The sequence below is a fragment of the Myotis nattereri genome (genome assembly GCF_964212035.1).
Source record: "Myotis nattereri genome assembly, chromosome: 4".
Classification (NCBI taxonomy): Eukaryota; Metazoa; Chordata; class Mammalia; order Chiroptera; family Vespertilionidae; genus Myotis; species Myotis nattereri.
In genome coordinates, this window is record NC_138079.1 from 102367292 (window position 1) to 102394029 (window position 26738).

Below are 26738 nucleotides of genomic sequence, written 5' to 3' on the forward strand. Positions count from 1 at the left end.
CAGAGTGATATGCAAATTAACAACCAACAAAGATGGCGATTATTTTGCATACGTAGGCTTGAAGTGGCAGAGTGAAGACTGAAGGCGGCTCCGGCTGGAGCAGTGAAGGCTTGAAGGCAGCCATGGCCGGAGCGAAGGCCTGGGTCCTGGAGGAAAACCGGTGCCGACAGCCAGGGGAAGGGAAGGCCTATTGCACGAATCTTTTCCTGCAACAGGCCTCTAGTCTGGGAGTAAAATTTTATGTTGATGGTGATGTTTCCTCACCACTTCCAAGGAATTGCTCCAGGGTCTCCTTCCACCTCCTGTTGCTCATCAGAAATCCCCTGCGTCTGACGTCATTTCCTTTTAGGTTAAACATTCACTTGTCTCTGAGGGCTTTTCATGTGGACATTGTGCAGTTTCACTAAAAAGGGTTTAGGTGTAGAAGTTATTTGTGTTTATTCTGCTGAATTTTCACAGGGCATGTTCCAATGAAGGTTCACAATTTCTCTTTGATTCTAAAAGATTCTTGATACTTCTGTATCAATACCACATTTTAGTTTTTCCAGACCGTCTTTTAAAGTTCCTAAAAGGGGTTCTGAGTCTCTAACAAGCCTCTGAAATTGGAGGTTCTTAAACCAACTACCAAGATGTTTTTTCATGTTTTATGGGTTTTTTAAGATTCCTGTTTCTGATATGCTGATGGTGAAAACCAAACAAGCTGACATTTAAGTTCACTCTAAAACTGCCCCTCTGCCCCCTCAAATACCTTCTCAGCTCATGTGTCTACCCCAGCCGTGGGCAAACTACGGCCGGCGGGCTAGATCCGGCCCGTTTGAAATGAATAAAACTAAAAAAAAAAAAAAAACCGTACCCTTTTATGTAATGATGTTTACTTTGAATTTATATTAGTCACACAAACACTCCATCCATGCTTTTGTTCCGGCCCTCCGGTCCAGTTTAAGAACCCATTGTGGCCCTCGAGTCAAAAAGTTTGCCCACCCCTGGTCTATCCCCACCACCTCTGTCCCCACCTCCTCTGTCCCTCTGACCGGAGCCCCCCTTTCCCCTAATGCCCACCATTGCTCGTGCTTCATGAGCTGGGCCTGGCAGCTCAGACCTGTCAAACCCTCCCAGCAGGTCCAGGCTGGACACGCCCTGTGTCACCCCAGCTCTGTGTTCCGCACTCACCTCCACACCGTGTCCCACAATCACTGCGGTGCTGTGGTTATGTCTGTCCTCACCTCCCTGTGGGATCCAGGGGCCCAGGAACCCACTCAGTGACTCCTTGCCCCTGAGACCTTGTCCATGCTGGGCACATGTGATCAAGGATAATTAAGGGAGAAAAGGAGGGGAGGATGGAAGTAACACGTATGAAGTAAGAGAGAGAGAGGAACATAAAAGAGCAGAAAAGGAAAATAAGAAGCAGGGGAAGGAGGGAGGGGAGGAAGACAGGAAGAGGAAGTGGAGGGGTGGAGGGAGGGACACTGGGACAAGCATAACCCGCACGAGCTCCCGGAAATGCCATCACAGGGAACTGAGCGCTGGAAAGCCCCTCACACCCGAACACGGAGACCTGGGACCCGGGGACTCTCAGGGAGGCCCCCACTGCGCCCTCCGTCACCATCATGATGAGTCCATGCCACTGTCTCAGCCACGGCTTAGAGCTGGTTTTCCAAGTTTAATAGGAATCAGGGGGTGAGCAGGAGGCCATGGGCCCAGGCCCCTTGTCTTGGCCCCCCTACTGTGAGAGACACCAGCCTGCGGAGCATCTCCTGTGTCTGCCACCCCAAAGTCAGGACAGGAGGGGACCCAGAGGGCAGGAGGCTCTTGACACAGTGGAGGGTGAGACGAAGGGTGAGGAGGAGGGAGGATGAGGCTGGAATTGGGAAAGAACAGGGGAATCAACAAGGAAGATTGAGGGTCTCCCCATCATGGGAACCCTGCCTGGCCTCATCTAGGATCCAGGGGTCGGAGGGACATACTTCCGGATCCAAGAAATGTAGCTCATTACCCGGGCATACACCCCAGGGAAGTCACAATGACCACAGCTGTATCCCCAGCTCACGATCCCTACCTGGACCCAGGTGCCTTCCCAGCTGCACACCAGGGCCCCCGGAGTCACCCTGTGGGGAGAGGCAGGACTCAGTGAACATCTCCACACGGGCCACTGCATGGAGCTTCTGTGTCCCGATTCCCGGGGCCAGGAGGGCACGGAGGACAGAGGACGGGGCAGGGGGGGCTCACCTGGCAGGAGTCCTGGCCCTCACTCCCAGCGCACAGCATGTCATCCTTGATGATCTGGCCAGTGTTGGTGGAAGAGTTCTGGTAGCGCTGGTTACAGACCCTCTTCCCCACCATGGGAACCATCACCGCCTGCAGCTGGTAGGGCGGGGGCAGCGGAGCTGTGGGGAGGGGCCTGCTGAGAACCAGGGCTGGTCCAGGCTTCTGCTCCTTCCCAACAACAAGGTACTCCTTCCACTCCTTCTGGGCCACCCTGGCCATCAGCCAAGGGTACAGGGAGTCCCCCTGTGGGCCCTGACCCTCAGGTCTAGAGCAGCTACACCTGCTCCTGGGACTGAGCACCCAGCATCCACTAACCCCATGGTCGGCAAACTGTGGCTCGCAAGCCACATGTGGCTCTTTGGCCCCCTGAGTGTGGCTCTTCCTAAGCCTTAGGAGTACCCTAATTAAGTTAATAACAATGTACCTACCTATATGGTTTAAGTTCAGAAAATTTGGCTTTCAAAAGAAATTTCAATCTTTGTACTGTTGATATTTGCCTCTGTTGACTAATGAGTTTGCCGACCACTGGACTAACCCATTCAGTTCTAGGACGCAGCACTTCATCAGCCACAGTCTGGGCTCCACAGGCCTGAGAGTGTTATCCCAGGATTGTTGTCCTGAAAGGGAAGGGATCAGGGCTCATCCCAGAGAAATGCATCACAGCAGGAAGGAAACACTTCTGCGTTGATGGGTTGGGTTTCATTCTGATTGAGGGACCTGCCTCTCGCTCCCAGACTGACTCATCCTCAGGAGGACAATCCAGGTCCACCCACCCCCACGGGGTGAGGGGAGGACACACGCAGAGTCGCGGGAGGGCCTGTCGCCTGCAGAGCAAACACCTGTGTCCTCAGGGTCCATGACTCTGATCGTGAAGCCCCAGCTCTGCACACATTTAGGCTCAATAGGAAATCCCCCCTCTAGTAACCAAATGTAGAATTAGCACATGGCCCAGCACTCCCACTCCTAGTCTGTGCCCCAAAGAACGCAAAACAGGGATCCAAGATGGAGACAGAGTCGGTGGAAGTGACACTCACCTCCTCCCAGGACCAAATCGGAATCACAACTAAATTACAGACACTCAGCCTGAATATCCAACTGAAGACGGGCTGAAAAGAGGTCTCCTCATTACGGACACATGGAAGGAGCCACAGGAGACGGTAAGGAGGGCGGAGACACAGGAAGGGCGGCATTGAGAGTTAGGAGGGACACCTCAGCTGCAAAGGTCCCCTCTGAGAAGGGAGGGGTCTCCACCCCATCCTGAGCTCCCAGCCTGGAACAGCAGTGCCTGGAAGAGGATCTACACAACATCGGGCTGTGACCATCCGTGGGGACGGCACTTGCCAGAGTGAGACAGGGGACTGCCAGGCACCCAGACACCCTTTTAAAGGGCCAGTGCACAAAGATCTCATTGGCAGTTACTCAACCTGGGCTCCAGTGGAGCAACAGCAGCCCAGAGTGGACAGGACCCACACTGGCAGAGATTGGTTGTATGGCTTTAGGGAGAGGGCTAGAGGGGCAGCCTCTATTGGCCAGTGCCGAGTCCCTCTCCCACATGCCCACAGATGCCATCTTTCCTGAGTTGAACACTCCCCTCCATAGGGCATCAGCCTGGGTGAAAGCACGTCCTCCCCTCCCCGCTGCCCCTCCTGCCACTCCAGGCCCTAAGTGATCCCGCCCTACCAAGTTCATGCCCTGCATGGGAGTCTGCCAGCTGCAACCAGCCTGGGCCCACACAGTCTTTCTCAGAAGCACTAAAGGAGGTTGCGCAGACTCTAGGGCTGTTGGAGACACACAGGGAGAGACTGAGTAGTGTGTCTCTGAAGCGAGGGCCATTTCTCCAGGCACCCGGCTAGCTTCACTGTGCACAGCCCTCCCTCCTCACTGCCAAATCTGAATCTGTGTGATCCTGATGAACTCTACTGGCCTCACCCTGACGACTCCCAGAAACCCTACCCCACTGCAAAGATTTGAAGACCCCAGGTGGGTGGTGGGTGGCCTTGGTGTGCCCTGAGACTTTTGTTGAGTGATGTCAGACCCAGCACTGGCGCTGAGTTTGAATTTGTACAACCTGATGAACACCACTCGCTCCAACCCAATGACTCATTGAGAAACTACCTCATGCAACTCAACTACCACAGCAGGACTCACCTCACCACACAAGGGACATACCTGGGGCACCTAGCTTAGCTGGAGGCACTTTCAATGACAGAGCCTAATGGCCACTGGCAGGCAGAGGCAGATTTTGGGGTGCTTTGAACCTATTGTGTCCTGACACAGGTTTGGTATTGCTGGGAATCACCTCAGTATGCAGCTTGGCCCCTCCCACGTGCACCCAGGCCTAGCAGAGGGAGCCACCAACTGTGGATCACGTTGTAGCGTCTAACAGGCAGCCCAGGATTTGTCACAGGCAGTGTCTGACCTTGACCTGCACCACGTGCCTCCCTGGAGGCCCCAGAACCAGCCCACAGCAGAGTTCAACCAATTAGCTCCACAAGCGGCACACTCAAAGGGAGATCTCCGCAGGCACCAGACCCTGCTGGGGCAAATTCTTCTTCATGGGGTCAGCCTACTCACAGCAGCTCATACAGTGTGATCAGTGTCAATACTCAGTCAGTCAGCCTGAGGGTCAACCCTGCCTACCACAGGCCAACAACAATCAAGACTCAACTACAACAGCAGGGTTCCCCGAACCCACACCAGGGACATTCCTGGGGCACCCAGCTTAGGGAGTCAGGGAGACTGCACCACTGAGCTCCACAGGACATGTACTCCAAAAGCCACCCTACCAAGATGGGGACATAGCAGATCTACCTGACACAGAAACAAATACAGAGAGGCGGCCAAAATGGGGAGACAAAGAAGCATGCCCCAAAAGAAAGAATAGGAGAAACCCCCAGAAAAAGAACTAAATGCAATGGAAACAAGCAATGTACCAGATACAGAGTTCAAAACAATGGTTCTAAGGATGCTCAAGGAACAAAGGGGAAGAGTTGATGAACTCAGTGAGGACTTCAATAAAGACACAGTAAGCATAAAAAAGGACATAGAAACCATAAGAGAAAATAGTCAGAAATGAAAAATATGAGATCTGAAATGACTACACTCGAAGGAACCAATAGCAGATTAGATAAAGCACAAAATTGAGTCAGCAGTTTAAATGACAAGGTAGCAGAAAATGCCTAATCAGAGCAGTGAAAAGAAAAAAGATTTTTTAAAATGATGATAGTTTAAGGGACCTCTGGGACAGCGGTCACCAACTGGTGGTCCATGGACCACTGGTGGTCGTGAGGCCTAAAATGTTGGTAATTGCTGCTCTGGGACAACATAAAGCATAACGTTTGCATCATAGGGGTACCCGAAAGAGAAGAGAGAGAGCAAGGAGTGAGAACCTATTTGAAGAAATAATGATTTAAAACTTTCCCAACCAGGTGAAGAAAAAAACATACAAGCCCAGGAAGAACAGAGAGTCCCAAACAAGATGAACCCAAAGAGGCCCACACCAAGACACATTATAATTAAAATGGCAAAGGTTAAAGACCAAGAGAGAATCTTAAAATCAGTAAGAGAAAGACAGTTACTGACAAATGAGGTCCCATAAGACCAATTTCTCAACAGAAACATTTCAGGCAGAAGAGACTGACACGAAATATTTAAAGTGATAAAGAGCAAGAATCTACAACCAAGACTACTTTACCCAGCAAGGCTCTCTTTTGTCCCTGCTGGTCTGGCTCAGCTGATAGAGTGTTGGCCTGTGGACTGAAACGTCCTGAGTTCAATTCCGGTCAAGGGCACATGCCTGAGTTACAGACTCGATCCCCAGTCTCGGGTGTGCAGGAGGCAGCCCATCAGTGATTCTTGGTCATCACTGATGTTTCTATCTCTTTATCCTCTCCCTTCCTCTCTGAAATCAATAAAATATATTTTTAAACAATATATATACACCCCTATGTTCACTGCAGCATTGCTTACAGAGGCCAAGACGGAAACAGTGGAAGTGCTCTTTGCTAGATGATTGGATAAAGGTGTGATGCATGTTTACAATGGAATACTCCTCAGCCATCAGAAAACATGACATACAGCCATTTAGGACAACATGGGTGGCTCTTGAGAACATCATGTAAATTAAATAAGTCAGACAGAAAAAGTTAAAAACCACCCTAACTGGTTTTGCTCAGGGGATAGAGCGTCAGCCTTCGGACTGAAGGGTCCCAGGTTTGATTCCAGTCAAGGACATCTACCTTGGTTGCAGGCACACCCCCAGTAAGGAGTGTGCAGAAGGCAGTTCATTGATGTTTCTCTCTCATCGATGTTTCTAACTCTCGATCCCTCTCCCTTCCTTTTCTGTAAAAAAAATCAATAAAATATATATTTAAAAAACAACAACCAAAAAACACTAGGGTAAAAATTTATTATATATAAAAAAAGAAAAAGTTAAAAACCATATGATTTCACTCACATATGGAATATAAAACTGAAAGCAACAAATGAATAAACAAGAGAAAGAAATAAACCAAAACTCATAGATACAGATAACAGTGTGGTGGTCACCAGAGGACAGGGGGTGGGGTGGGAGGAAAGGGTAAAGGGATCAATACAGGTGACAGAAGATGTGACTTTGGGTGATGGGCACACAATGCAAGATACAGATGATGTACCATAGAACTGCACACTGAAAACCTCTATAATCTTGTTAACCAATGTCATCACAATAAATTAAATTGTAGAAAATAAGATATAAATAGCAAAAAAAAGGACATACAGAAAGCCAACAGACATATGAAAAGATGCCCAATGTCACTAATCATTAAAGAAATGCAAACTAAAACCCCAATGAGATATCACCTCCCACCTGTCAGAACGGCTGTCATCAATACATCAACAAGCAACAAGTTTTGGTGAAGAAGTGGAGAAGGGGGAGCCCTCACGCGCTGCTGGTGGGAATGCAGACTGGTGCAGCCCTGTGGGAGACAGTGTGGCGGTTCCGCAAAAAACTAAAAATGGAACTGCCTTACGACCCAACCATTCCACTTCTGGATGTACATCTGAAGAAACCCAAAACATAATTGGGAAGAACATATGCACCCCGATGTTCATTGCAGCGTATGTACAATAGCCAAGATGTGGAAGCAGCCCGAGTGCCCATCAATAGACAGGTGATAACATTACGGTGGGACATAGAGGGTGGGGCAAAAGTAGGCTCATGGTTATGAGGAGGAGGAATAAAGTGTTTCTTCTTGTATTATTATTTATTAATTATTGTATTATTTTCCATATGAACAACAATAAACCTTCTTTTGCCCACACTGTATATACAATGAAATATTATTCGGCCGGAAAAAAAGAAAAGAAATGTTACCATTATGCTAAGTGAAATAAGTCAGTCAGAGAAAGACAAATACCATATGATTTCACCCATATGTGGAATCTAAAGAATAAAACAAACAGAAGAGAAACAGGCTCATAGATACGGGAACAGACTGATGGTTGCCAGAGCGGGGAGGGGGGTTTGGGGTCCTGAGTGAAAAAGGGGAGGGGTTAAAAAATACAAATTGGTAGCTACGAAACAGTCACAGGGAATGTGAAGTATAAATCAGGGATTATAGTCAATAGTATTGTCATAGCTGTGGATGGTGCCGGTAGGAATGGAAATATTCAGGGGGTAGGCGGGGGCTGTGGGGGGCTGTTTCTCTCTTTTCCATGTCCCGCATGGAAAGGAAACAGTCCATTTGCTGAGTGGAGGAGCTGGGGATTAAGAAATTAAAGAAAGACCAAGATGCAGAAATAGATTTTAAGCTGGGGCCAGGTGGGCGCCATCCTCTCTGATGGAGAGGCGGCAAAGTCTTGCTGAGCCACACAGCAGGTTTATTTTAAAGGCCTAGATTTATGCTGGGGCCCAGCCCCAGCGAATCAGGGGTTCCCAAACGTGAGGATGGAGTCAGCGAAGAATGTTTTACACGGAGACAGCGTTCAGAACTCTCTAGCTTTCCTTAGTCTCCGTGGATCTTCCCTGTGCCTGACATTCTTCGCTGACTCCGTCCACACCTTTGGGAACCCCTGGACCTGCTGGGGCTGGCCCCTTGCAGATTTACATACCTAGTTCCACCCCTGCCTGATTAACATGTCCAGCCTTATTGGGGAAGCATGTTCCCAGGGCGTGGCTCTGCCTATGCTGAGTTCAGCTGACAATAATTATAAGAAAATGCCTAGGTGCCCCCCAGGCGGCCCTCTACATCTCCCCCATTTTTGTTTTTTAAGCTACTATAATAAAAGTAAAATTTTAAACATTAATAGTAGGGCTCTAGAATTAAAACAATTGCAAACAATGCAAATGCAAAAACTAAACTACATATATTTTATCATTTTCAAAATTTGAACGTTAAGAACAAAACTGGTTATTAAATAATAACAAAACAATGCCAATGCAAAACAACAATATGAGAAATCAGAACTATGGACATATTAACATTTTTGCTACTAAATGAAAAAAGAGTCTCTTTTGCTGCTGGTGTATATTTACTCAGAGTCCTTGGACTTGGCTGCGCAAGACTTTGCAGAAGACTGGCAGCTAACAGATGCTAGCATGAGCAGGAACATGGTTGAAGAAGTAGCTTCAACTTCTTGCTTTTCCACAATCTGTTGTGCTTCAGTCATTAACTTCTTCAGATGGCTCCATATTGACACAACAGTCTCGTCTTTTAGTTTTCTTCTTCTTTCCCTTTGCTGTCATTAGGGCAGTACTTAGTCCTTTTGAGTGAATGGACACAGGAGCTTGTCTGAGTCCATTGTGGTGACGGATGTAACGCTCTGGCACCCAAATTGGCTGCATTGCTCCTTCTTCCTGGGCAACCTGCAGCAATGCACAGGTGCTGACTGCTATCATGACAAGGCGTCTTCACTATCTCCATCTTTGAACTGTCTTTCCTGTCTTTGTGGCTGGAGCAATCTGGTCAGTTGGGATCTGTTGTTGCAGGAATTCACATGGTCTGGGAGCTGTTCTTCTGAAAATATACAAACGTATTCTCAACCAAAGGTTAATAAAGAAAACCTTACTTGGGGTTTTTTCTTTGAAATGATCTTCTCCTGGCTTTCCCTGACACCATGTGTTTTTTCCGGGTGTCTCGCTGTTAGCATTAAATGAAAAATTTTATCTAAACGTAATTTAGTTATAGGATATTTTTCTTTACATGGTATTTTTCCACTATCCCCCCTTTTTGATTTAATTATTAGGAGGCCTTTTGGAAAATTTACAATGCAGTCTAGATAACTTTAAATTCCAACTTTTTGCACAAAAATATGACTGCTTTAGGTTCATAGCATGTTAAGCAATTTTATCACAAAATGAAAATTTTGGTTAATACCTTTTGAATAATTATTTATTTCAAATTAGCCAAATTTAATTTGAAAACCTGACAACTATTTTACTGTCAAATTTAATATTTTAACAATAATCTTAATTTACACTGTAAATATTAATTGAAAGGATCACTTTACATCCTTGAGGAGGCTTAAGCATTCCTGTTGTTAGGCTAGATTTAAATTTAGGGTCTGTTAACTAAGTCTTCGTTTTTCTGGGTACCATTTTTAGCTGGACCATGTCTCTTTTGTTATTTGGTTCCTGATCTGGGCTGGGCATGGGAAGCAAGAAGCAGCCATGGGGACAGGAGACCTTCCTCAGAAGGGGCAAGTGTTCAAGCACCTGAACCATTGGCGGGGTGAGGATCTGTGCCCCACCTCTGTTGAACCCCAAGTTTTCTTCTACTGGCCCCCCCGACTGTGCCTGTCTTAGGTTGCCCCTCCCTGAGGGGTCTTACCTGTCATTGACTACCAGCCGTACTCTGGGCCAAGTAGGATGATGTGAGGTTCAGTTCTGTCTCCTTGGTAGCCTATGTCCCTCTGGCCTCCATGTCCAGCAACTGTCTTTGGATCCCCTCGCTGGCTGGCGGGGCCCCGGTATTGATCATAGGGAACCCAGGTTTCTTCTCCAGAGAGGGCCCAGCTTACGCCATTGGGCAAGAGACAGATCCATGGTACCAGCTTTTCATGATCTCAGTTTGAACGGAGAGCTCAGATAACAGCTGTAGACAATTGGAATCCTCTTGGCAAAAAAAAGGGTCAAGAGAGGTCAATACAGAATGCTTAAGTGCCTTCCCAGGAGGGAATAAATCCTGTCATGTCCTTAAAACATTCAAAGAATTAATTTTTAAGTTTGTTTGAGATAAATGCATAAGGTACTGTTGTAAAGCATCAAAAATTATTAATAAAACTTTGTAGAATAATACCATGTAAGAATATTCTTTGCTCTAGGTCATGACAATTCAATTTTAAATTGGCTGTGTCGAGGTTTGGAATGAGGAACCTAGTTTGCAAAAAAAAAAAGCAATTTACAGAAACAGAGACAGCATGCCATCAAAACTACAGTTTTGGGTAAACACATATCTAGAGTCCTTGGGTAACCCAGGTTAAACTTAGGCATGTTATCCAAATTTCAGTTTTGGGTTTCAAATCTTTGGGTGACCTGTGTTAAACTTAGGTACTTTATCTAGATTACGATTTTGGGTCTCCAGAACACTGAGCCGACACATTAACTGGAGCCCTCTGACCTTGGGATAGCTGTGCTGTCCCTCCCAGGTAAAGGAAAAATGTGTCTTTTACTAGGATTCAATTGTTTACAAGGATAGTGAAGTATGGTACTTATTTGCTTTGTTTAACAATAGAAAAGTTACTTTGATTTTCTGAAGTGTATAAGTCATCCCATTCGATTGAATGCCTTATCGATTGAATGACTATCCCATTGATTGTTATCATACTGGCCTTAGAGAACACATTTTACTGTACCTGGAAACAGGACAGCACAATTACCCTAAATTGTTTTAGTGGCCACAGGTGGTGTGTTCCAGCTGACTCAGGGGTCCCGAGACCAGGACAGCACAATTACTCTAAATTGTCCTGACAACTCAGTGGTCGGGAGACCTGAGGGCTCTAGATAATGTGTTTCTATCAACTCAGTGATCCAGAGACCCGAAACTGTAATTAATATGCTTAATTCTGCTTCTGTAATCTGCTTTTTTGCGAGCCAGGTGCCTCATTCCAAACTCTGGGATGTAATCAATACCTTTGTGATTTTTGCCTATATAAGTCTGGTTTTGCCACCATCTTATGGCTATGAGATTTGGGAATGACCCCTCATAGTCCCGGATTGCAATAAATGTGACTCTTTGATTTGACCTCTTGAGGCGTCCTTCTGTGATTCGCGGGGTACATTACAACAATAGTAATTTAAGTAAGTATTTTTTAAAAAGGCAAAGCAAGTAAATTTAGTATACTTCTGATTCACAAGGGGCAAACGCTGCCCCACCTCCAGCCATATTTTAAAATGCAGCAGCAAGGAGCTTTTGTTATTTCAAATTACATCTTAAAATTCCACTGCTGTATTTTAAGAAATATTAAACAAAATAACTTGTTTTGCCCTTTCTCAGAGGCAAAAACTTAAAATATATATTTATTAATTTTTTTTTAAATTAAATCTTTATTGTTCAGATTATTACATTTGTTCCTCTTTTTTTCCCCCCCATAACTCCCCTCCTCCCAGTTCCCGCCCCACCCTCCGCCCTCACTCCCCACCCACTGTCCTCATCCATAGGTGCACGATTTTTGTCCAGTCTCTTCCCGCATCTCCCACACCCCTTTCCCCCCCAAGAATAGTCAGTCCATTCCCTTTCTATGTCCCTGATTCTATTATAATCAACAGTTCATTCTGCTCATCAGATTATTTATTCACTTGATTCTTAGATTCACTTGTTGATAGATGCATATTTGTTGTTCATAATTTGTATCTTTACCTTTTTCTTCCTCTTCCTCTTCTTAAAGGATACCTTTCAGCATTTCATATAATCCTGGTTTGGTGGTGATGAACTCCTTTAGCTTTTCCTTATCTGTGAAGCTCTTTATCTGACCTTCAATTCTGAATGATAGCTTTGCTGGATAAAGTAATCTTGGTTGTAGGTTCTTGGTATTCATCACTTTGAATATTTCTTGCCACTCCCTTCTGGCCTGCAAAGTTTCTGTTGAGAAATCAGCTGACAGTCGTATGGGTATTCCCTTGTAGGTAACTGAGTGTCTTTCTCTTGCTGCTTGTAAGATTCTCTCTTTGTCTTTTGCTCTTGGCATTTTAATTATGATGTGTCTTGGTGTGGTCCTCTTTGGATTCCTTTTGTTTGGGGTTCTCCGCGCTTCTTGGACCTGTAAGTCCATTTCTTTCACCAGGTGGGGGAAGTTTTCTGTCATGATTTCTTCAAATAGGTTTTCAATATCTTGCTCTCTCTCATCTTCTGGCACCCCTATAATTCTGATGTTGGTACGCTTGAAGCTGTCCCAGAGGCTCCTTACACTATCCTCGCATTTTTGGATTCTTTTTTCATTTTGCTTTTCCGGTTGGGTGTTTTTTGCTTCCTCGCATTTCAAATCATTGACTTGATTCTTGCGCTCCTCTGGTCTGTTGTCGGGAGTCTGTAAATTATTCTTTATTTCAGTCAGTGTATGCTTAATTTCTAGTTGGTTCCCCAATATAACATCGAGGGTCTCATTAGTTTTCTTGTAGATCTCATTAAGTTTATTGGCGGCTTCTAAACAGTTCTTGAGAGACCTTAAAAGTGTGGTTCTGAACTCTATATCTTCCATTGACAATTTTGTCCTGTTTCTTTGTCTCCGCATTTTGTTATGCTTTCTTGGTGCACCCCCTAGTGGTCTTTGTTCGCAGTCTTATAATTAAATCTTGATTGTTGTAGCTAATTCCAGGGAGGGTTTGACCTCCAGGCCAAGTGGCTGTGAGAATCAGCTGTGTCTGCAGTGAGAGAACTTCTGTCCTCTAGGGAGGTGCTAATCTAGCCTTTGCCTGAGGCTATCCGGCAAATGCCTCTGTGCAGGGCTTGGGCGGGGCGGGTCGCACAGGATCAACAGGGTGGGCCGGAGAGAGCAGTAATGGCGGCTCTCAGTCCTGTCCCCAGGGGCTCTGCCTCTCTGAGTCCCAGCACCCGCTGCAAAGCTCGGAGAGAAAGCTGCACTCGCTCTGACCGAAGCCAGACAGTCCCTCTTCTCCCGTTTGAGTCTGGGTCCCTAAAGACTCACCCGGATCTGGAGCTCAGAGTCTGCGACTCCCTCCCGATTGAAAACACCAACCGCGCCCTCCGCCGCCAGCCCGCTCCGCGCACTCCGCACCTCAGAATTTGACTTCAGCACTGCGCCTCCTCTGAGTATCCGTATGCGTTTCTCTTTCCTCCTAGTTGTAGGACTTCCACTCAGCCAGCGTTCCTGTGGTTCTGGGTGATGTCCCTTCCGTTTTTTGGTTTCACTTTTGAAGTAGTTGTTCAAAGCAGCAAACTCTGGCGTTAACCTATGCTGCCATCTTGGTTCTCTCTATTTATTAATTTTTATTTGATAAAGCTTTCCATGTGATTTCAAGTATATTAAATTTGGTTAAATTAAAAAATCCTTTAAAAAGAGAGAATAAATTTTTGAAAACATTTCAGGGCCTGTGAAATTTCTCAAAGTCATTCCTTGGTTATAGTTTTGAAATCCAACTTGAAAGACCATCAAATATATATATATATATATATATATATATATATATATATATATATATATATATATATGTATGTATATATATATATATATGATTTAAAAAGTATATACTTCTTATAATTATTAGGAGATATCAATTAAATTTAAACTGGTTTTAAAATTTCGGTTGGGATCACAGAAATTGGATTACTGCTATCAGTCCCTTTTAAATACTTTGACATAAGCTATTTAACTTTTGTTTAGGGAGGGAACATACAACCTTTAATTGTCCTTAGTTTAAGGAAAGTAGGGTTTTCTAGATTTAAGAGATTAGAAAAATGACTTAGCCTTTTAAAGGAATATGAGCTCTATTGTCGGCCCTTATAAAGCCAACAGCTCAAAACATTGGTCTATCATATCACTTAAATTATATTAAGACCGTGATTGCTAACTTTATTAAGCATTAAAAATATCTTCTTAAAAATAGTATTGAATAAATTCGAGAGGCAAGTACACTTTCTGCCCTATCCGTATTTCTGTAGTAAAACTCGGCCTTAAAATTCTACCTCTGAAATTCCATCCTGCCTCAGTGAGCAGACAGTCCTTCTGTGATTGACTAAATCAGAGGGAGGGGCCTTTGCTGTTTCTAGATGGCAGCCCCCAGGGGAGCAGTAAGCCATGTGGCTGACATGGCGGCTGCCAAGTCAGGCAGCGCAAAGTGGCGGCTGTCTACACTGTTCTTTGACAGAGTAACCCAAAACCCCTAAAAGATAGATGACCAACATTATATTTCAAATAAATGGAAATCTCATTAGCTGTTTATACCCTTTATAATTATCTTAAAGAATATCAATTAAATTTAAACTGGTTTTTGTATTAAAAAATTTTCAGTTGAGATCATAAAATTAATCCTCTTTTTAAAATCAGACCAAGAAGTAACATATTTTGAATTCCTAATTATTTAAGAGAAAACACATTTTATTTTTTCAAAAACAAGTTATACATTAGATATTTAATTAATTTCTCCCGATTCAATTTGCACTTTAAACTTTCAGAGCTTACAAGTCAAATATTAGCAGTTCTTTGATTAACTACACCTTTATATTTTTAAGAATAAATTTTAAAATCTAATAATTAACTTTAAACCATGTTTTTTTCTGCCTGGGGAAACTGAGAAGCAAACTTGTAGGTATTAAAAAATGACTACTGGGGAAAGCTGATTTCAAAGGAGCCACCTTTTGGCCACTTGACCTTTTCTGGGAAGGTGGGCTAGCAAAAGGTGTAGCCATTGAAATGCAAATTAACATTCCTAAAGATGGCTGCTGGCGGGAATTGGATTACCTGCATGCTAGGGGGAAGGGCGTGTCTACCTCTCCCTCCATTAAAAAAGGGTGTAGCTTTAAACTTTTTAATGGCAAGAAAAGAGACCTTAAATTTTCAGAGCTTTAAATCTTAGGTAGCAAATTAAATACTTAGCATTTTTCAAATCAATACTTTTACATTTAAGGATACATTTCAAATAAAATATAAGGCATTTTCAATTAATAGATTAACTTCTATCATCTAGACTTCATACTAGGCATACTCAGATCAACATGTCAGTATTATAAATCTCAATACTTTCAGATGATTTGAACTTAAAAGTTTTAAGTTTCCAGCCAATAAGCCTGGAATAGCTGCTAAATTTCAAAATGGTCACAATTTTCCTGCTGGGGAAGTCAAGAAGCAAACCCATAGCTATTCATATATAAACTTGACTATCAATTTCCTGGTGGTACTTGCCTCAAGGCAGGAAATTTCAAAAGAGCTACTTTAAATCGCCTTGGGAAACGAGCCTGTATTTCTTTCTTAGGTTCATCTCTGCCATTTTTAAGGCCAAAACAGTCTTGGGTTTTTATTCTGTACACAGCAAAAGGTCAAGTTCAGAAACTGGCCTTTTCCCTTTACATGTGCACAGAAATCCGGGATGCATTTATGAATTTGTAAAAGCTTTAAGTTATTAGCTGGAAAAAAAAAAGGATAAAGATGGCAAAGATGAGGCGAAGAAGTGGCTTTTTTGGGGAGTGACGTCCATATTGGATGGCCATGTGAGCTTCCCCCACCTCCTTGTTTCTTAGGGGGAAGATTCAGTAATGGTCTGGCATTTACTCTTTTTATTTTATTTATTTTTCAATTTTTATTTATTTTATTTTTCAAGGAAAGAAAAGATTTTTTAAGATAAAGAATCATTGGCAGTTGCTGAGAAATTCCTTTAATCCTTTTTTACTTGGTTACAAGTAGTTTACACGTGGAGGCAGAGGAGGTGCAGATGGTATTCTTAGAGACTCGCACCCTTCCACTCAAGGCTGTAAGGCCATGGCTGCACCCCACTTAGACATTCTTAAACTCTCCTGTGCTGAATCAAGGCCATCACCAATTAAAATAGGAATTTTCTCTGGACATTTTGCTGAGTATTGGTCACACAACTGCTTTCTAACCTTTCCCCAGGTTTCATCAACAAAGCTTAAGAAAGAAATCAAGAATTTGACTACAATGAACAGAGCATAGTTTAAAGCATTTTTTGAGGATTACCCACGTTTTACACCTGGCTATTTCATATCAATTCACAACAATACACTCCCCTTACCTTAGTCCTTTAAATCTGTGTGCACACGCTTCTGGGAGTGACCCCCTCGCTTTCTTCTTTTGCCTCCGTACTCAGTCCCTGTTCGGGGAGCCAAATGTGGGGGGCTGTTTCTCTCTTTTCCATGTCCCGCATGGAAAGGAAACAGTCCATTTGCTGAGTGGAGGAGCTGGGGAATAAGAAATTAAAGAAAGACCGAGATGCAGAAATAGATTTTAAGCTGGGGCCAGGTGGGCGCCATCCTCTCTGATGGAGAGGCGGCAAAAAGCAGGCTGAGCCACACAGCAGGTTTATTTTAAAGGCCTAGATTTACCCCTAGTTCCACCCCTGCCTGATTAACATGTCCAGCCTTATTGAGGAAGCATGTTCCCAGGGTGTGGCTCTGCCTATGCTCTGAGGTCAGCTGACAATAATTATAAGAAAATGCTGCCCTACCTGGTTTGGCTCAGTGGATAGAGCGTCCGCCTGCAGACTCAAGGGTCCCAGGTTCGATTCCGGTCAAGGGCATGTACCTTGGTTGTGGGCACATCCCCAGTAGTGGGTGTGCAGGAGGCAGCTGATCGATGTTTCTCTCTCATCAATGTTTCTAACTCTCTATCCTTCTCCCTTCCTCTCTGTAAAAAATCAATAAAATATATAAAAAAAAAAAAAAAAGAAAAAGAAAATGCTGAGGTGCCTCCCAGGCGGCCCTCTAGAGGGGGGAACTTTGTAAAGTATATGATTGTCTAACCACTATGCTGTACGCCTCAAACTAATACAAAATAATATTGAATAGAAACTGTCATTGAAAATGTTTTAACGACTTGAGAACAGGTTTCCTGGCGGTGCCTGAACACACAGGTCACAGCAGCGTGACTCACAACAGCCAAAAGGTGGACACGGTCTGTCGTTCAGGAAGGACGACAAAATGCTCCCTCCACCCAGTGGGAGGTTCCTGGGCCACAAAAAGCAATGCAGTTCTGACACGGTTACAGCACAGCTGGGCCTGACAGCGTCATGCTACGTGAAAGAAGGCAAACACGCGGAAGCCACACGTTGCATGACTCACATTGACATGAAACGTCCAGAACAGGTAAATGCATAGAAGAGGAAAGCAGCTCCGGGGTTGGCAGGGCCTGGGGAGGGGAGTGACGGTGCCATGGAGACCAGGCTTTCTGTGTGAGGATGAGAATTTCTGGAGACGGTGGTGCTGAGGCTGCACAACACGGTGAATGTGCTGACGCCACTGAACCGCGCGCTGACCAATGTCAGGTATAACGTTATGCACATGTTGCCACAAGAAAAAGGTGGAGGATTCCCCCAAATTGCAGAGAATAAAGTGTTGTCAGCAAAGCCACAGCCCCACACCCAGCGGGCTGCCCTGTGTCCACACGCCCAGCCGGCTCCCTGAGCCTTACCTCCGAGGCTGCTGTAGCCCCAGCCGGTCACCCAGCACATCTTCCTCTCAGGGACCCTCAGCGAGGCAGGAGGGAGGGGGACCAGGCCGATGCGCTCAGAGAGCGTCACAGGGGCCTCCAGTTTCAGCAGGGCCACGTCCGCGCCCCCCTCTGCAGACAGGCTCTGGTTGAACTTGGGGTGGCGGACGATCTTAGTCACATTTGTCAGTGTGTCATGGTCATAGAGTCTCAGCTGCCCAACTTGAACCCTGAGGCCATAGGCCTCCCAGTCCTCCCTGGTGAGAGGGACCAGGAGCCTCTCAGAGGAGCCTCCGGGGCAGGGCCAGTCTGGGCACAGCAGCAGGGCTGGGGCTGCACTAACTGTGTCTTTCCCTGAGACCCCGGGCCCTGCCCACAGCCCCCCTCCCATCAGCCCTCTGTGAGTTTCCCACCCCCACCCCTGCCAGGGGGCCTCGGGCTGTGTGGCTCACCACTGGGTGCAGTGGGCTGCAGTCAGCACCCACTGGTGGTGGATGAGGGAGCCCCCACAGATGTGCTGCCACAGCTCCAGCTCCTTTTTGTACCGTCGGACGCTGACCTGCCAAGGCCATCGCCCAGCAGGAGCATTGTGCGCCCCCACGGGGCCACCCTGCTGCCTCCCTGAGCCGGGACCTGGGAACACAGGGGACGCCATCAGAGATCCAGCAGGGCCCCTCGCACTCAGTCTCTGCCAGGACGAAACAAGGAGGCCCACCCTGATTGACGCTGAGGGGCCAGGGCAGCCTGAGCAGAAGATGGGGACAGGGAGTCAGGACTCACCTGGGAACGAGGGCACGGAGCCCCCCAGGCCTGGGAGGTTCAGGAACAGCAGCCACAGCATCTGCGGGGATGGCAGGGGCCTGGGTGAGACCACCAGGGGCCGGGGTCCCCGTTGGGGATGGAGAAGCCGGGGTCTGAGCAGCGGCATCCTCACCTGGAGGGACCCTACTTGGGACCCTCTCTGCACCCCTTCATACCCTGGCACAGGAAGGGCAGGCAGGGGCCGCCTGGCTGGGCCATAGACAGAGAGAGCTGCTCCTCTCGCTGGCCCGCCCCAGGTCACGGGGGGTCAGTCAGCAGGCAGCGAGGAGCTGCTACTGGGCCCTGGCACTGCCTCCCCCGGACCTGCCACCTGCTGTCACTGGGCAACACCCATCCCTAGCTGCACGGATCTCAGCCACAAAGCACGGCCAGGCCGGCAGCCTGAGCAAGGAGAGCTGCCAAGAGGGTGCAGTTTTGCTGGAAGAAGCCCCAGAGCTGCTTTGGGCCCCTGGAGCCACAGGGCAGCCCCTGAATCCACTAGACCCTGTGAGGCAGCGTGGAGCTAGCCACCATCTGACTAGACCATGCCATCTGCCTGGCACGTGGCCTGTGTCCATCCTCACTGCCACCAGCTGTGGCCCTGAACACTGCCCCCTGCAGGGTGCTCCTCAGAAGCTGCACCGAGACCAGCTTTCATTCGGGTACAAGTCAGGGAGAGGCACCTGGGAGGCAGGTGGATGGAGCAAAGCTGGGCAGAGGGCGAGGCTGGAGCACAATGCAGGCTGATGACACCTTGACCAGCCCACAGGGAGACCCAGGCCACGGCCCCCACTGGGACACAGTGCCAGCCCCTGCCTCTCCCTGCGCCAGCCAAGAGGGACCTGCCGGAGCGAGGCAGCCAGAGGAACTACCAGGCCTCTCAGGCAATGCCATCAAGTCCTGTCCTGAAGGGGGACCTGACCCGCCTCTGTGTCCGGCAGCGTCCACCGCCTTCTGCCTCGTGTGCTGAGGAGGCGGCCGCAGGACCCCCGAGGAGTCCCTGCCCAGGAAACTGGGAAGCAGAGGGTCAGGGTACAGCTGAGGCCGCCAGGGCCCCTCCACTGTCCGCCTGGGTCCCACACTTTGCTACTAACCGTGACTCTGGGACTTGCCTGGCAGCACGACCCAGACCCCCATCCCTGAGGGGCTGAGCTCTGGTCCCAGGGACTTCTCAGGCCGGGTGGCTGCACGTGTCCACCTGCCATCACATTGAGGAGGGGGAAGCAAGGGACATGCAAGGGTCCTCACCTTCCCTGCCCCCCATTGTGACACAGCAGCCCTGCCTCTGCCTGGTGGTCAGTGTCATTGTCCTACCTAGATGGTGGCACGTCTTGCTCCCTGGCCTCCAGACACAAGGAGCTCAATGTACCCAGACATCAGCTGTCACTCACATCTCAGGAACAGTCCTCAGTGCAGGCTGCATGGCCTGCCCCTTGCGGGGCTTGCCCATCACCAATACTTTTACCACCATCTTGTCTGCTGGGACCTGTGAGGCCAGTGCAGCTGGACCTGCAGCAGAGCTGGGACCACTCAGAGCCGGCGGCCTGTTGTGGGGCCGGCGTCACGGGCTGGAGGGCACTGTGAGGTGGGGATCACGCTGCTTCCCTGACAGGGGCCGAGTCCCTCACTGGCCTGTTGTCTTGAGGGGGGCCCCTGGGTGCTGGGCCGTGGGAATCCTAAAGATTTCCTGTGGCCAGGCCCTGCCTCCTCAGGGGCGCGCTCCCCTCTCAGGAGCACACAGCCTGGCGGCCTGTGGTCTCACCAGTGAGGGAGTCAGTGTGGACCAGCGCGGCCCTCAGAACCTGACCTGCTTTAGGAATAAGTGCAGATGCAACCAGTTCAGATGGGGTCAGAGTGGAGGCGGGAGGCCCTAAATCCAATGACGGTTCCTTGTAGGAAGAGGTGAGGATGCGAAGAGCACAGCGGGGTGGGGAGGACGGGGTGGGAGTCCAGGGGTTCCTGGCCAACCAAGGGTCTCAGCACCACCAGCAGCTGCAGGAGGCAGGAGCCTGGGAAGAGGTGTGGCCCCAGAACAACTTGATTGCGGGCTTCTGGCCTCCTGTGGTAAGAGGATGCATTTGTGTTGTTTTAAGCACACTCCCCAGTTGGGGGCTGTCACTGCGACCCCAGGACACCACACAGGGGGAGAGCCTGGTGGTGACTGAGGTGTGACTTCCACCTGGAAGGGCATGGCCCTGCATGGAGTCTCCATTCCAAGTCCTGAAGGTGCCTCTTGTCACCTCAGACAAGGGGAAGAGGGCAACGCCTGTGGGCCCTCCCAGGGTCCCCATGGGCACTGACCTGGCCTGCAGGGGTCTCTTTTGGGGGACAAAGCCTGCTAGCTCAGTGTCCCCCACCTCTGCAGGCCCAGGGCTCAGTCAGAACAGATTTCAGAGACCTGAGGCAATAGGCCCTCCTGTCCATCTCCACCCAGGCATCTGGCTCCGCCCACCAGCCTTAGTGCTGAGCCCAGGAAGCTAAGCCAGGGTGGTGATTCCAGGCAAGATGGAGGGAGTGAGGGTAGCGGGCAGCAGCCCTGAGCCCGTCCTCTGGATAAAGAGCCATGCAGGGCCACACTGTGGCCATGCCTGCAGACACAGCCCCAGGCCCAGGCGTGTCTCACTCCAGCCTTCCTTCCACCACCAAGTTCTAGGTCCTTCTCCCTCCCTTGGGAGCACTGGACTCTGAGGCACTCAGACCCGCATTATTAATCCAGGAATCACTAAAGGTCTGACTACACCCTCACCCAGGGAGGAAAGCCCTGCAAAGACTCACAGTCCCCCTGAGCCCAATGGCAAGGCAAGCAGCCCACACTCTCCTTGCGGGCACAGGGGGACCTGGATGTGTGTGCACCACCTGGCAGCTGTCACCAACACGGCACCGTAGACAGGCAGTCACTTAGGCAGAACGTGTGCCTGCAACCCGAGGGCGAGGGCACAGGGCCAGGATGTGCTGTGTCACCCCCTCCTCCCTCCCTGGGCAGAGCAGATCTCCAAGGGGGGCCATCTGCCCGGTGGTGCCTTCCAGCTGAATCTCAGGGCTCATTTTCCCTGGAAAAGGCTTTCCTGGAGAGCTCCTGGCTGCCAGGAACCCAGACTTCAGTCCCGGGCACATGGGGGACACAGCTCCTGATCCGCCCACCCTGCAGCTTCCACTCTCCCTAACTCCGAGTCCAGGCCTCCCCTAAGGACCCGGTCACAGTGAGAGAGGAGGGCTTTCCACCCTGCCCTCGGGTCAGGGGTCCTGGCACTGAAAGGTCAGGAAGGCCGCCACCCCATTGTACAATCAGACTGGGGAGCAGCCTGTCGCTGCAGGGTATGGCGCCCCCTCACCCACAGTACAGGCCGCCTCAGGCTCCACAGGCCCTCATGGGTCCTGGCCCCAACCTGCAGGTGCGGGACCCACCCCAGCCGGGCACCAGCCATGCCCCCCAAATCCTACTCCAGCAGGAAGTGCACGTCACTGCCTGGGGCAGGAGGGCTCCACAGCCCCTTCTCACTCCCTGGATTTGAAACTGAAGCTCCTCTGTCCGCTGGGAGCCCCGCCCACCCCCGGGGAGAAAGGGGGGGCTCTGCGGGCCTGAGGGGCGGTGCACCGCGGTGCGTCTCCAGCAGGGGCGCCAGCGCCAGGACAGCGGCCTCGGGGGACGGGGTACCCTCTCCACCCCTCCTCCTGCCGCCTCCAACCAACCAGGACCCGGGAGCTGGGGGAGCAGGAGGGAGGGGCGGGAAGAGGGGGACTGGCTGGTCCCGGGCCCCTACAGATCCGCCCTGCTCGGGAGAAGCTCAGGATGGGAGACTGAGGATCTGGTGGAAATGAGGCTGCACTGCATTTGGTCCCAGGAGTTGATCACATTGGAAAATGGGGGTTCCGCGCTCCCCCGGGTCAGAGGGAGCAGCGGTGACCATGGAAACAGCACCTCCTGTTTGCAGGCGGCCACGTCCAGGTCATTAAAGCCTCCATGACACACTGACTGCGACTGAAGGAGGAACAGGGGCGGTCTGCACCCTCTGGGGGCGGCCCTCCGGGCTGTGGCCTCCAGCCCCTCAGCAGACTCCCCCCCACCCCAGCCAAGAGAGCCGCCAGGTCGCCCTCTTCCAGCTGCAGCCATAGCTGCCCCTCCACCTGGTCCCCCTCCCAGAGCCTGGGCTCCCCCAGCAGCCGGACCGCCCACTGGCCGCCTTGGCCGCGCCCACAGGTAAGTGCACTGCGTCCAGAGCAGTTTCCATGCAGTTTAATGAGCTCCAGAGGGTGGGGAGGAGGCAGGAGTCCCGCAGAGCCCGCGGACTTCAGAGGACACCCCGCCTCTCCCTTTTGCCTGTCAGGGGAGAGAGGCTGCTGGAGGTGCTGAGGCGGGAGGATCTCAGAGCAGGTGGGATGGGGGCGGGGGGAGGGGTGGAGGAGGCGCTAGGTGCAATGAAGAGCTGGCACTGGGAGGGAGCAGGGAGGGCCCCCCAGAAACCCTGGAGAGCCAGTCTTCATCTCATGGGCAGCATCCTTGCCCGGCCCCGGGCTCAAGGAGAGGAACGAATATGATGGTGGATCCATGGCAAGAAGGATGTCACTCGGGCATAGACTCCAGGAAAGTCGGCAAGACCGCAGCTCTCCCCCCAGCTCACCACGCCTACCTGGACCCAGGTGCCCCTCCATTTACAGACCAAGGGGCCCCCAGAGTCACCCTGTGGGAAGAGGAGACAGGTGGTCAGTACTCAGGGCCCCTGCAGGCAGGAGCAGTGGACGGAGGCCACAGTCTGGGGGTCTCACCTGGCAGGAGTCACGGCCTTCGCTCCCGGCACACAGCTCGTCGTCCTGGATAACCTTGTCGAGCCTGAGGTATTGCTGCCGACAGATCTCATCCGCCACAATGGGGACCTCCACCTCCTGCAGATTGTAGGGCGGCGGCAGCGGCTCTGTGAGAAGAAGCCCAGTGAGCCTGTGGTCCTGAGGGGCGGACAGGCACAGGCCGCGGGTTCTAGAACCACAGGCTGAGCCTCAGTGCCGCCAGGGGGACCCAGGGAGTCACCCAAGACCCCAACTGTCTGGGTTCCCTTGAGGCCAATGGACTGACAATCTCTAGTCTGACACTGTGGGCACCAAGCTCCAAAAAGAAACAGGGAAATATATTTTTATCCACAAATAATTTTTATTTTATTTTATTTTTATTTATTTATTTATTTATTTAAAAATATATTTTATTGATTTTTTTTACAGAGAGGAAGGGAGAGAGATAGAGAGCTAGAAACATCGATGAGAGAGAAACATCGACCAGCTGCCTCCTGCACATCCCCCACTGGGGATATGCCCGAAACCCAGGCACATGCCCTTGACCGGAATCGAACCCGGGACCCCCCAGTCCGCAGACCGACGCTCTATCCACTGAGCCAAACCGGTCTCAGCCACAAATAATTTTTACTGGGAAAAATCAGAGCAGGTGCTTTCCCCAAGAAATGCAGAGTGAGCGGCCCTACTGTCAAATTTGACTTTGTCCATTTAATAGTGAATCCTTGAGCTCGTCACTGAAGTTCTCTCTCCTCGTTCTCCATCCCACTATCGAGACTCAGGGAGAACGGGGACTCCCAGAAGGGGAGACACAGGGCCTGGTGCAGAGTGAGGGAGAGAAATGCCCATGGCACCCTGGCCAGTGTTTCCAGTGGTGAGAGCACTGGCCTGAAGGATCCCAGGTGTGATTGTTGGTCAAGGGCAAGTACCTGGGTTGCAGGTTCAATCCCCAGCCCCAGTCGGGAAGATAATTAAAAGATATGCTTCTCACATCAATGTTTCTCTCTCCCCTTCCATTCCACTCTCTAAAAAACAATGGAAGAAATATCCTTGTGTGATATTTAACACAAAAAGATGCCCATGGCCATGCCTCACTTATGCTAGTTTGGTCTCTGCTCCTGACAGACTCCTCTCGAGCTCTCTGCCTCCTACACTCAAGGGAGTCCCAGGAGGGACCGCAGCTCAGACCCCAGCTGAGCCTCCTCTGTAAAGCCTGGCCCGCCCCCTGCATTGCCCTCAGTCTCCTCCTCCCACTCCCACGCGTCACCCGGTTCTCACCTCCAGGAGCAATGTCGCCCCAGCCAGTCACCCAGCACCGTGTGCCTGGGGGGAATGAGAGGGAGGCTGGCGGGAGGCGGATCCACCTGACGAGGTTAGATGGTCGCACGGGGGCCTCCAGTTTCAGAAGTGCCACGTCCGCCCCACCTTCTGCTTTCTTTTCAAGCCTGTACTTGGGGTGGCGGATGATCCTGGCCACCTTCACACTGCCCTGGTGTGAGGCTCTCAGTCGTCCTAGTTGGACCTTAAAGTGCCGAGTCTCTGGGTTTCTCCTGGGGACAGAAGGCCAAAGGCTTCTGAGAGGCTGTGGCAGGGAGTGGGCCAGCCCCTCAGAGCCCAGAGACCTCCCCTCTGTGGTGGGCAAGGGGAGCGCCAGGAAGCTGAATCCTGGTGGGGGGTCTGCAGCCACTCAGCCCAGCATCTGCCCCCAACAGATCACATGCCTCCCGACATTGTCCACCCAACCCCTGGGTGCTGGCAGAGTCAGACTTACCCTGGAATGCAGTGGGCAGCGGTCAGCACCCACTGGGGGTGGATGAGGGAGCCCCCACACCAGAAAATCCACTGAGAACTTCTTTGATTCCTGATCCACAGGCCCACCTGCCACGGCCACGCCCCATTGGCAGCATCATGCCCCCCCATGATGCCCACCTGCTCAGTCCCTGGGCCGGGATCTGGGGAAGCAGAGGGGGAGCCATCAGGGACCCAGGCACCGCTGCCCGGCACTCAGCATGGCCCCATCCACCGTCCCTCCCAGAGCCACCCTCAGAGGGGATCACCACCCATCCCAGGGGCGGCCTCTGAGAGGTCAGAGTCAGGGGTTCAGAGACAAGCCAAGCTTGGGGGTCAGGACTCACCTGAGGTCACAGGTACGGAGCCCCCCAGACAGGGGAGAGTCAGGACCAGCAGCCACAGCATCTGCAGGGGGAGAGGGCAGGGAGGAGAGCCAGTGAGGAGATGTGGGGCGGGGACACAGCCTGGGAAGGGAGAGGATGGGGCTTTGAGCAGCGTCCTCACCATGCCAGGTCTGTCTGCCTTCTGTCCTGGGCCCTCTGAGCTCATTTATCCTGCGGCCAAGTCTGGCCCAAGCGGAAGCCGCCCTCCTTTGGGGTTGGGCATGGGAGGAGGCAGGGCTTATCTCTTCAGTGGGACCAGTGGTGACCAGCAAACCAGCTATCAGATAAAAAATATGGTGTTTCCTCTCTGAGAAGACACTCAGTATTGGTGCTGGAGCCCCTGCTGGTTTGGCTCAGTGGGTAGAGCGTCAGCCTGTGGACTGAAGGGTCCCAGGTTTGATTCTGGTCAAGGGCACATACCTTGGTTGCAGGTTCCTCGGCCCTGGTCAGGGTTCATGCAGGAGGCAAACAATCAATGTGTCTCTCTTACATCGATGTTTCCCTCTCTCTCTCCCTCTCCTTTCCACTTTCTCTAAAAATCAATGGAAAATATGTGGGTGAGGATTAACAAAAATAAAAATAATAAAAATATCGGTGCTGGACACATTTCAGTGGTAAGATGACAGTTTGTACATGAAAAAGAATGAAATGAGATGCTTTGCATCGTCCTGTGCACTGAAGGGTCTCCGGTTTGATTCCCAGTCAGGCCTCATACCTAGGATGAGGGGTCATTCCCCAATCGGGACGCGTACAAGAGGCAACCAGTGGATGTTTCTCACATCTCTCTGCCTGCCTCTCCCTAAAATCCATAAGCATATCCTCAGGTGAGGAACTAAATAAATGATAAATAATCAGATGCTCTGAAACAATACAGAGCTGGGGTACAGATGGGATGGGGGCTGGCACCTGAGCCTAGAGTGGGGGTTGGGGGCGTGGGGGGAAGGAGAGCAGCAGGCCCAGTGCTCCCCTGCCCCGCTCCTTCTTTGGAGGCTCACAGTGTCCCCCAAAAAGGACAGACTCTCTGGACCTGCAGACAGAGTTTGCCAGCAACACCATGAGATGGAGGAGGCAGCTTCTTTTGAGCCTTTGGAGGTTGTGGGAACTGCTGACACCTGGATTGGAGAC

The 26738-nt window shown here is 50.1% G+C and overlaps 2 protein-coding genes across 2 annotated transcripts; both read right to left on the reverse strand.

Annotated features, from left to right (window-relative positions):
- Nucleotides 1-2015: 2015 nt before the first annotated feature.
- Nucleotides 2016-20131, reverse strand: LOC308518571 (mastin-like; the record flags this gene model as incomplete). Its single annotated transcript, XM_081090291.1, has 8 exons — nucleotides 2016-2105; nucleotides 2227-2476; nucleotides 17493-17559; nucleotides 17929-18116; nucleotides 18312-18492; nucleotides 18640-18700; nucleotides 19600-19672; nucleotides 20052-20131. 8 exons carry the CDS (start codon nucleotides 20129-20131, stop codon nucleotides 2016-2018), a joined length of 990 nt encoding a protein of 329 aa, XP_080946417.1.
- Nucleotides 20132-22878: 2747 nt separating this feature from the next.
- Nucleotides 22879-25748, reverse strand: LOC308517474 (mastin-like). Its single transcript, XM_081088623.1, has 6 exons — nucleotides 25735-25748; nucleotides 25575-25635; nucleotides 25211-25391; nucleotides 24718-24989; nucleotides 23425-23570; nucleotides 22879-23339 (listed from the first exon to the last, which is right to left on the reverse strand). The coding sequence occupies exons 1-6, from the start codon at nucleotides 25735-25737 to the stop codon at nucleotides 23175-23177; spliced, it is 828 nt and encodes a 275-aa protein (XP_080944749.1). The 5' UTR covers nucleotides 25738-25748; the 3' UTR covers nucleotides 22879-23174.
- Between the last annotated feature and the right edge of the window lie 990 nt (nucleotides 25749-26738).